Source organism: Octopus bimaculoides, chromosome 28, assembly GCF_001194135.2.
Source record: "Octopus bimaculoides isolate UCB-OBI-ISO-001 chromosome 28, ASM119413v2, whole genome shotgun sequence".
Classification (NCBI taxonomy): domain Eukaryota; kingdom Metazoa; phylum Mollusca; class Cephalopoda; order Octopoda; family Octopodidae; genus Octopus; species Octopus bimaculoides.
In genome coordinates, this window is record NC_069008.1 from 2,080,076 (window position 1) to 2,091,191 (window position 11,116).

At 36.9% G+C, this 11,116-nt stretch overlaps 2 protein-coding genes across 3 annotated transcripts in view; both read right to left on the reverse strand.

Annotated features, from left to right (window-relative positions):
• LOC106878338 (uncharacterized) overlaps positions 1 to 3,311 on the reverse strand; it is a 7,932-nt gene extending 4,621 nt beyond the window's left edge. The window contains exon 1 of one of the 2 annotated variants that reach the window (XM_052977515.1): positions 2,370 to 3,311. In XM_052977515.1, the coding sequence (XP_052833475.1) occupies positions 2,370 to 2,615 (246 nt within the window). In that variant the 5' untranslated portion in view covers positions 2,616 to 3,311. The remainder of the gene's footprint in view (positions 1 to 2,369) is intronic. The other variant, XM_014927533.2, reaches the window with a different exon arrangement.
• Positions 3,312 to 7,733: 4,422 nt separating this feature from the next.
• LOC106878326 (zinc finger protein 62 homolog) lies at positions 7,734 to 11,094 on the reverse strand. Its single transcript, XM_052977510.1, has 2 exons — positions 10,931 to 11,094; positions 7,734 to 10,490 (listed from the first exon to the last, which is right to left on the reverse strand). The coding sequence occupies exon 2, from the start codon at positions 10,064 to 10,066 to the stop codon at positions 8,360 to 8,362; it is 1,707 nt and encodes a 568-aa protein (XP_052833470.1). The 5' UTR covers positions 10,067 to 10,490; positions 10,931 to 11,094; the 3' UTR covers positions 7,734 to 8,359.
• Between the last annotated feature and the right edge of the window lie 22 nt (positions 11,095 to 11,116).

An 11,116-nucleotide genomic window follows, 5' to 3' on the forward strand; every position in this document is an offset into this window, starting at 1 on the left:
GTTATCAGTGCAGCTACATCAGGATGCATCCTTTTGGCCAGTTTCAAAGCAAACTCAATGGAGGTAGTTTTTTGTTAGTTAGTGGGCAAACGTCAGTGATAGGTAGCACCCATAAGTTGGAATTTCTCCATTAAGACGGGGATTTTTCTGATTTTTTTTTTACACGGGTACTCTTAGAAATGTTTTTAGCAGAACACACACAAAAAAAAATTCTGAAAAAAAAAGGTTTCGTTTTGTACCCTCGCTTACACCCCCACCCCCCGGACCGATTTTGGTCGATTTTGTGGGCACTATGCACTTAAAAAAATCTTTCCATTAAAAAAAGAAAAAAAATTTCGACCCCCATATTTATGAATTTCTTTCTTAACGTGACACATGGCATTTAAAAAAAACAAAACATTTTTCCATTACTCAGTTAAATACGTTTAAGGGGAAAATAACAAAGAAACAAGGAAGGTATCAGATGGTCGTGTGATGTGTAAAAAACGATAGCTAAATTGCCCTTAACATTCACAATAGTAAGAGCATATTCAACACCGTATTTATGATAATTTGTTTCTCACACCATGAAACATGCAATCTCTTTTTAAACCTGTTTCTGTTACTCAAACGAAAAATAAATGAATCTAAAAACTATTTTTTCAAACTTTTTCCATTACGCTCAACCAAAAAAGATAAACTATGAATGTCTGTCTCTCACTAAAAAGATATTTCCCATCGTTTCCAAGGGCATTGTGAAAGAAAATCTGTTTTTATCCAGCGAAAACAGAGAAATTTCCAACTTACGTGTGCTACCTATTGCTGACGGCCACCACTTAGTGTTCGGGGAGGGGCAGATGTGTAGAAACTGAAACTTTATCCATTTGCAGTTGATTTTTAATTCATACCGATCGCAGTCTATTTAGGTCAAGGTTAAAATCAGTGTTTTGGCATGGTCCTTTCTTTATTTTAGTGGTTGGGTTTGCTGTAGTTTTGATTTCGAGTCTAGTTCCTATAGTGAAGAGTTCTTAATTGTTTATATATTCATTTTTATGGTTGTATTGCTGATGTATACGTTGGATATGGTACATGTTAGTTTGTTAAGGAGAACTATTAATTTTTTTAATTTCAGGGTATGTTTTTCTAACCGTCATATCACACTCAACTGTGGGTGGGGCATCGGCTCTCGAGAACCATCTTAATACTTTCCCAATACTGTTCAAGTCTTCTATTTACTAATGTGTTTGTTGAAGTAAATATCAGGTATATGCACAGGTTACATCTATTTCCACCTTCCCCCTCTCTCTCTCTTTACACACACACAGGTGGTTATGTGGTAAGAAATTTACTTAACTACATGGTTCTCAGTCCAGTCCCACAGCATAGCACCTTCGTCAAGTGTCTTCTACTATAGCCTTGGGCTGACTGAGGTCTTGCGAATGGATTTGGGAAATGGAAAATGAAAGAAGCCCGTTGTGTGTGTGTGTGTGTGTGTACAAGTGTATTAGTTTGACGCTCAGTGAAAGGAGAAAGTTTAACTCTTCGAGCATAGCTCTTCGCCAGAAAGGAGAAGGGGAAAAGTCCAAATAAGGTGAAAAAGAAGAAATCGCCAACGGCATGCGTGTAATTACATTGATTTGTGTGCGTGTGTGTGTAGGCCTAGTGGTTAGGGTGTTGTACTCACAATCGCGAGATCGTGGTTTCAATTCCTAGACTGGGTGGTGTTCTTGAGCAAAGCACTTCATCTCACGTTGCTCTGCGATCACTTCAACACCTGACACAGTGCACAAGTTCAGTCAATGTCGATTTGATGGAGTGAGTGCGCAGTATGAACATTTGATCACTATAAACAAATCATTTGAGCAGGTAGTTTGATACTAGGCTTTAAAACAAATAAGTTCTGGGGTCAATTTATTCGACTAAAAACCCTTCAAAACTGTGCTTCAGCATGGCCACAGTCAAATGACTGAAACAAGTAAATATATATATATATATATAATCAATAATTATAACGATTTGGAGTATGGAGACAGTTGCATTTGCAACCAGGCATAATTTTCTGTGGAGTTCAAGTTCATTCCACCAGATGCCCTCTTCGCTTCGAGACATGTTTTCTCTTAATTGTTTAACTTTTTATGACCTATAGAAAAAAGGATGGCAGTAGTACGAGACGAAAATGTAATGTTGGGGGTGATGTTGCGAGTCGGGGACGGACGGATGGGAGGTGAACTTTAAAAATTTAACATTAAAAAATCTATTTCTCTCGTTTAGGAAAAAAACCTACCCTATTGTTCTGAAATATGTAATACAAAAGAAAAAAATTCTGGCCAAACAGAAAATTCCAAGTTATTCAAACCCCAGCTGAAAGTAAATAAAGCTGAGAGTTTTACCTGACTTAGGATAATAGCAGTCACCACACCCGCTAAAAGAAATATCTGAAAACAAAACGTTCCATATTTATAATATTTCGAGTCAAGAAACATCTGAGTTCTAGATTTTTCTTTCTGGGTTGACGGTTCATTTAATAATGAATTCACTATAATTTCATTTCCCTCGGTTGATGGTTGCATTGTTCTGTATGGGATATCTTGCTGGGCTGGTACTTGATTTGTTCTATTCTGTATTCTCGTCACCATCTTCCTGGTTTGCTCTGTTTGCGGGATAAATCAATATTTTATCTTCGTTTTCCTGGGTTGATGTTTGAATTGATCTGGCGTTATCTTACCAGGTTGATAGTTGCCTTGTTCTATTCCGCCGACGGCCTTATTGAAGAAAACTGCTCTTTTTATTAAGATTACCTTGTCGGTTTGGCGAATGAGAATTTTCTTTCTTAAAGTTATTCACACTTTGAGTAGTTCCTTCCGTAACCCTCTCTCTGAATTTATCTCTTGAGTTAGGTTTTCCCGCGCAAAGAAATAAAACAACGTTAGCTGCAATTACAGGTGTGACTAAATTTGTTACGTCACATTCCAGAACTTCTCTCTAAACACATACAATAAACTTTCTCGTAACCTACTTCACTCACACTCTCGCTTTTTCTGCCAATATCTCCCTCTCTTGTCTTTCTCTTTTTCTCTCTCTCCCTTTCTCTATGTTCCTCTCTATCTCTTCCTCCACTCAATTTTTTTCAATCCTTTCACTAATTTTTGTTGCATTCGGCTGTCTATTTCAAAATATAGTTTACGTACCAAGGAAGTACACAGGTGTAAATGTTTTGGCCAGCATATTTATATTTATTTCTTTATTGCCCACAGGAGGCTAAACATAGAGGGTACAAACAAGGACAGACAAAGAGATTAAGTCGATTACATCGACCCCAGTGTGTAACTGGTACTTCATTTATCGACCTCCGAAAGGATGAAAGGCAAAGTCGACCTCGGCGGAATTTGAACTCAGAACGTAGCGGCAGACGAAATACCGCTAAGCATTTCGCCCGGCGTGCTGACGACACTGCCAGCTCGCTGCTTTATTTATATTTAGGGGATCGTTGTTCTAAAAGTTAGTTGGTTTCTACTTAAAAACTTTAATCTTTGTGTTTAAGGTCAAATTTGGTGGCTACTTTCTATAGATATTTCTTCCATTCAGTTTCAAGCGTGTGTGTTGTACAATACAGGTATCTATGGCTTTGATTGACTAAAATTACCTAAAATTTGCAAACTTGTAAAAGCTATCAGCACTTTATTTCTTGATTTATGAAGAAAATTTATTTTATATCAATAAATACCATACAAAACTACATCAAGACACCAAATATGAAAACAACTAGAAAAAAAAAATTGAAGAAATTGAAAAGTGGCAGCCAAATAAAAGATCTGCCCTTCATTTGGTTTTTGCAACTGCATTAAGAATTGACAGAAATTATTTTACATCTATTTACATAAATAGTTTCATTTATGCAATGCTGGTTGTTTGCAATTCCATTATGCTTGTAGCTATTGATTATGTAAAATGTTAGAGAAGGAAAGCTAATTGTTCCTGGCAATAAATACATCATACCAAAATTTTTCATGGACCCTTAAAATACTACTATAGGTCCCCAATTTAGTATTTTGTTAGTGTGGTCCCACAAATATTTTATAAGGGCACCCAGAGGTCATATGGTTGAGAACCACAGACATAGGTGAAGAGACGAGGTCGTAAAAGAGGGTGAATGATGTCTCTTCATATCAATACTCTGTAGATTGTAGTGCCACGAAATTATAGCCGCCATTGAGGAAGTACTATCTGCACATGCGCAACGGACTTGCCTTTCCGGAAGCTCCTTGAGTGCGCACGAGTAGTAAAACTAGTACTTAAAGAGTTTGTTTCACTTTGTAAGCTCAGTTGAGCGAGAGACCTTTGACGTGACAACACCTTGCTCCTCATTGAAGCACTCTTCACCACAATGCTATCGATGTGATAGCTATTTGCTCCTCTGGCATGTATCAAGGAAGCTCTTAATCTTCCAGTACCGATTACAAATCAATCAGCGGCTGCTAAGTTGAGTGACACAGGGTTTATAAAACCAAGCATCATCAAAAATAAAACTTATTTTTATCATGTTGTTAAATTGTTCTACTGTTTCTTCATATATAATTATGTTGAAAGGTGATAGAGAGAGACTAATGTCTCTATTACAACTATCAACCATTTACAAGATCAATATTGAAGGATCGCCCCTGAATCAGTAAAGAAACTAAATATGCAGGCATGTATCGAATTTCCACAGTTCGACTTACAACTGGCAATAGCACACACTACTTCCACCAAAAACTGCAGCTGACCACGACTCACCTCATTGAACAACCAGAATCACATTGTTTTAAGTCTAAAACCCAAAATGCTGTACTCAAAAGCTATATAATAGTGACTATCAACGGGGAGCATGGGATCTAGTTTTCTTCTTTTTTTTTTTAGTGGGACATGGACTTTATGGAAATAATTTTTTCACAGTAAACATACTACACTTGTACTCAGCCAAGTCAAACCAATCCCTCCAGCCAAGCATACTGTGTGAAGATTGTTTGCCAGTATAACACTGTTCTAAAAATAAAGTCTTTTGTCAACCACCGATGGGGGTATACATTTCTCTGGAAAGTTAGGGTTAGGGTCCTGGAGCCGAATTGGTTGGGAGACACTGCTCTACTAGCAGCCACTATGGAAGCCTGCGAGAGACAAAAATTTGATAGCCACCCAAACTTTTGTCTCTCATCCTGAACTTTAGAACTTGCATTTTTCTAAAAATCCACATGGAATCTCCATCATATATATACTTATAGTCTCTCAAGAACTCTTTCTTAGCATGCACTCTTTTCCAGGGATATCACAACTATATGGACTTTCTCTTATGTGAATACATATGAGTTTAGTAAAGTCATTAATTTGAGAGAATGAGTTACCACAGATATCACAGTAATATGGCTTCTCTGTATGAATGCATTTAGATTTAGTTAAATAAGTATTTTCAGAACAATATTTACTATAGTGATATGGCTAATCACCTGTATGAGTACGTTTGTGGTTAGTTAAGTGACCAAACTCAGAGAATGATTTACCACAGATGTCACAGTGATATGGTTTTTCACCTGTATGGATACGTTTGCGTTTGGTTAAGTCATGTCTACCAGGGAATGACTTATCATAGTGATAAGGATTCTCACCTGTATGAATGTATTTGTGAGTAGTCAGGTGACTATTTCTAGAGAATGATTTACCACAGGTATCACAATATGATATGGTTTCTCTCCTGTATGATTACGTTCATGTCTAGAGAATGATTCACCAGATATCACAGTGATATGGTTTCTCTCCAGTATGAATACCTATGTGTATGGCTAAGTTGCGAGTACCAGTGAATGATTTACCACACATACGACAATAAGTATCCTCTCCTGTATGGATATACTTGTGTGTAGTTAAATCACTAGTTCTAGAAAATGATTTACCACAGATATTACAGTGATAGGGTTTTTCTCCAGTATGAGTACGTTTGTGTCTGGTTAAGTCACGTGGACCAGGGAATGATTTACCAGATATTACAGTGATAAGGATTCTCACCTGTATGAATGTATTTGTGAGTATTCAGGTGACTATTTCTAGAGAATGATTTACCACAGGTATCACAGTGATATGGTTTTTCTCCTGTATGAATGTGTTTATGTCTAGTGCGACCATCATTTTTAGAGGATGATTTACAACAGATATCACACTGATACCGTTTTACCCCTGTATGAATGCGTTTGTGAGTACGTAAAGCAGTTATGCAAGAGAATGATTTGTTCCAGACATCACAATGATATGGTTTTTCTCATGTGTGAATAGTTAAACTAAACCTTTTAGAGAATGATTTCCCACAAATATCACAAGATACGACAGTCATATATGGCTTCTCTCCTGTATGAATATGTTTATGATTAATGAGGCTAGTGTTGCCATCCGGTTTCACCAGTCCTCAGTCAAATCGTCCAACCCATGCTAGCATGAAAAGTGGACATTAAACGATGATGATGATGATGAGACCATCATTTCTAGTGAATGATTTACCACAGATATCGGTCTGGTTACGGAGAAGAAGCAGCGAGCAAATTTCATATCTGTGCATTTTCTGGCTTTCGTTCAAACCGTGTGGTACCCATTTGTCAAGCTGTTTTGATTTTCCGATTGCATACAAATGGTTGCAGGCAGTTTTCTGGTTAACTAGCAATTCTTTAGCCAGTTCTTGAGTGGTTTTTACATGAATCTTTCCCTTTAATTGACTGTCGTAGATGTGCGTCCACTACACTCATGATCTTCAAGGCTTGAAAATATTGCTTAATTCTGAACTTGAGCTGATATATAGCAATGCATATACAGAAATTAGGAGCACAGTAGTGGCATATGGAAATTAAATTCAAAACAGATTATGTACACAAAATAAGCGTGAAGTACTGTATAAATGGTAAAGATCCCCTTCGGTCATGGATGACCACAGGATCACACCTAGGAAGTTCCCCTCCGAAAAACAAGTCCAGCCAAGGTCATGTATGGAAGACCAGTAGTCACCCATGCATACCATCCTCCCCTCTCAACGCCATGGATGTTATCCAAGGAAAAGGCAAAGGGTAATACAGCTTGGCACCAGTTACATTGCAATCATTTCTACAGCCAAATGAACAGGATCCATTGGCACCGTAGCAGACAAGGTAACCTCAGTAATCTTGGTGCCAAGTACTCTGTGAAAAGTGATTGGCCATCGAATACAACATAACAGAGACAGGACTCTTTAGCTGTATTGAAGACAGGACAATCTGTCTACTGCTTGTGCCATCACAAAATACACTCAATACATTTTGTAAAGCATTTGGTATTAGAGAGGAGGATCAATGCCAAGAATTTTTGCCATGAAATAATAAATAAAATTCTAATAGCTTTCAAAATTTGCAAATTTCAGGTAATTTTAGCCAATTGAATATCACAGACGCATTGGTGCCTGTTTCTATAGTAACAAGTAAAGCTTAAACCACATCATGTGTATTTAACTTTTATCTTTTACTTGCTTCTATTATTAGACTTCAGCCATGCAGGGGCAGCATCATGAGGAAATTTTAGTCCAATGTATCAACCCCAGTGGTTTTTTTCTTAAGCATATTAGGAATCCACTATAGCGGTCTTTCCTCTTATTAATCGTAATATAATTTTTAAATCTTGTAATGGGAGAAATCGATTTGTAAACAATGTCGGAGTCAGCAGTTGTGCCGATAAAAGTTGGTTGTAAGATGGGAAAGATGAACAATGCATGAAGTTTTCAGGAAATATTTATTTACCGTTACGTTACAATACCTTGCCTCAACGGGCAGGTTATGATAGATTCAAAAGCATGCGAAGTAACGTTTGTGTCCTCTTCATTGTTTAGTAGTAATTACAGAGAGAGAGATAGAATGATGTCGTAAAAGAACATGTGTGCATGCGAATGCGAAAAGTTAAACCAATCTTTTGCGAGAATGATTTACCACAGATATCACACTGATATGGTTTTTCACCTGTATGAATATACTTGTGCGTAGTTAAGTTACCTCTGAGAGAATGATTTATCACAGATATCACAGTGATATGGTTTTTCTCCTGTATGAGTACGTTTATGATTAGTGAGACCCTCATTTCTAGAGAATGATTTACCACAGATATGTCATAAGGATTCTCACCTGTATGAATATATTTGTGTGTAGTCAACTTGCTAGTATAGAACGATTTACCACAGATACGACAGTCATATGGCTTCTCTCCTGTATGAATACATTTACGATTAATGAGACCATCATTTCCAGGGAATGATTTACCACAGATATCACTTCTCTCCTGTATGAATACCTATGTGAACAATTAAGTTACTCCTTTGGGAGAATGATTTACCATAGATATCACACTATAGCTTCTCTCCTGTATGAATAGGTTTGTGTTTAACGAGACCATCATTTCTAGAGAATGATTTACCACAGATATCACAGTGATATGGTTTTTCTCCTGTATGAATACGTCTGTGCTTAGTCAAGGAACCAGATTCAGAGAATGATTTACCACAGATATCACACTGATATGGTTTTTCTCCTGTATGAATACGGATGTGTCTGGTTAAGTCATCAGTAGCTTTGAATGATTTACCACAGGTATCACAAGAACAGGGCCACTCACCTGTATGAATATATTTGTGTTTAGTCAAGCCATTACTTCTAGAGAATGATTCACCACAGATATCACACTTATATGGTTTTTCTCCTGTATGAATACGTTTGTGTCTGGTTAAGACACCGGTAGCTTTGAATGATTTACCACAGATATCACAAGTATGGGGCCTCTCACCTGTATGAATATATTTGTGTCTAGTCAAGTCATTACTTCTAGAGAATGATTTACCACAGATATCACAAGAAAAGGGCCTCTCTCCTGTATGACTACGTATATGGATGCTTAAGCTTTCATTATAAGAGAATGATTTACCACAGACGTCACAATGATATGGTTTCTGTTGCATATGAACATACTTGTGTGAAGTTAATCTATTTAATTGACTGAATGACTTACCACAGACGTCACAAGAATAGGGCTTCCCACCTGTATGAACATATTTGTGTGCAGTCAACACACTACTTGTGGAGAATGATTTACCACAGATATTACAAGGATAGGGCTTCTCTCCTGTATGACTACGTACGTGGACAATTAAGTGCGAAGTAATAGGGAATGATTTACCACAGATGTCACACTGATATGGTTTCTCTTTCGTATGAATGTATTTGTGTGAAGCTAAGTTACTTGATCGAATGAATGATTTACCACAGATATCACAATGATGTGTCATTTCCCCTGTATGAATGCGTTTGTGAATACGTAAAGAAGCTAAGCGAGGGAATGATTTACTACAGACATCACAATGATATGGTTTTTCTCCTGTGTGCACGCGTATGTGAAAAGTTAAATCACTCTTGTGAATGAATGATTTACCACAGATATCACAATGCATCATTTCTCCTGTATGAATGTGTTTGTGAGCACGTAAAGAAGCTACGTGAGAAAATGATTTACTACAGACATCACATTGATGTGGTTTTTCTCCTGTGTGAATGCGTATGTGAACAGTTAAACCACTCTTTTGTGAGAATGATTTACCACAGATATCACAATGATGTGTCTTTTCTCCTGTATGAATGCGTTTGTGAGTACGTAAATGAGTTAAACGAGTGAATGATTTACTACAGACATCACAATGATGTGGTTTTTCTCCTGTGTGAGTGCGTATGTGACCAGTTAGATGATGCTTCAGAGAAAATGATCTACCACAGATATCGCAGCGGTAAGGTTTTGCTTCTGTATGAACACGTTTGTGAGAATATAATTCAATTCTTTGAGAGAATGATTTACCACAGATATCACAATGATATGGCTCCTTGTCCATATGAATGCGTCTATGTTTAGCTAAGCAATTCTTTCTAGAGAATGATTTACCACAAACATCACAGGGATATGGTTTCTCACCTCTATTAATACATTTGTGTTTAATGAGCCTACTTTCCAGAGAAAATGATTTTTGACAAATACCACAATGGTATGGGGATTTTTCAGTCTCTTTTTCCATTTCTTCAACAAAATAATAAATCAATCCTTTAAGTCTGTAACATTATCCATTGTTTCAATAGTTTTCTCCTCTCAGAACAATGTGTTTATTTTCCTTTTTCACTTTTTATCATTCATTTCTCCGTAATGTTTTACAGCTATTTTCACATCAACTCTGATTGTTGTCAATATCTGAAGATGCCACAAATATATTTGAAACTTCATCCAAATTTAATTGTCAGAGTGCAAGTTTGTCTTGTACATATTGCAGACTATACAGTAGAGAAATGCTGCCGATAATCTCAATTCAGAAGAAATATTTCATTGTAGTTTACCATAGAATTATATATTTGTTCCATGTAAGCTTTTTCTTTAGTCTTTAAAAGAAAATAAATGTTGATGATGGATTTGATGTAAGCAATTTTTTATGTCAGTCGTCCGATATTCTGAAACAATAGAGAAACACCAGTATAAGATATTCTAATAGCAGAGATACAATATACAGATATAGAGGATATTTTAATAGCAGAGATACAATAGTAGAAGTGTTACTTCATTTCTATAAAGATAAATTGTGGAAGTTAACATTCACCTCAACAACCGAACTTTACTTTTCAATTTGTTTTTAAAATTGCATCACACAACTTAAGGCATAATTATTGCTGCTTCTTTAAAACAAATTTTATTCAACAAAAGCAATAACAACATTTAACAAAAACATCTTTAAATGATGGTTTGACTGTCTGCCAAGCAAATGGGAAGCAGTAATTGAAGTAGATGGTGAATATGCTCCAGAATAATCATTTAACAAATAGCCTTTAGTGTGACGGAGGGAAAAGACAACAGAACAAGAAGCAAAAGGGAGAAAGGAATACAGCGACCTTACCTTGTCGACCGTGACAGGATAAGCGATCGCTTCATATGAAAACACAATCAGCCAAATTAAATCCGGGACCTCTACGCTCGCCGTCCCTGCTCGAACTGCCACGCATGCGCCTGTGGCTCTTCAGCCGGGTCCTGCTGTCTTCACTTCCGTTTGCTTCACCTTCAATCCTCCTCCACATAGCTCATC

Coding starts and splice junctions, on each gene's coding strand:
- LOC106878326 (XM_052977510.1), bottom strand. CDS start 10,066: ATGGAAAAAGAGACTGAAAAATCCCCATACCATTGTGGTATTTGTCAA.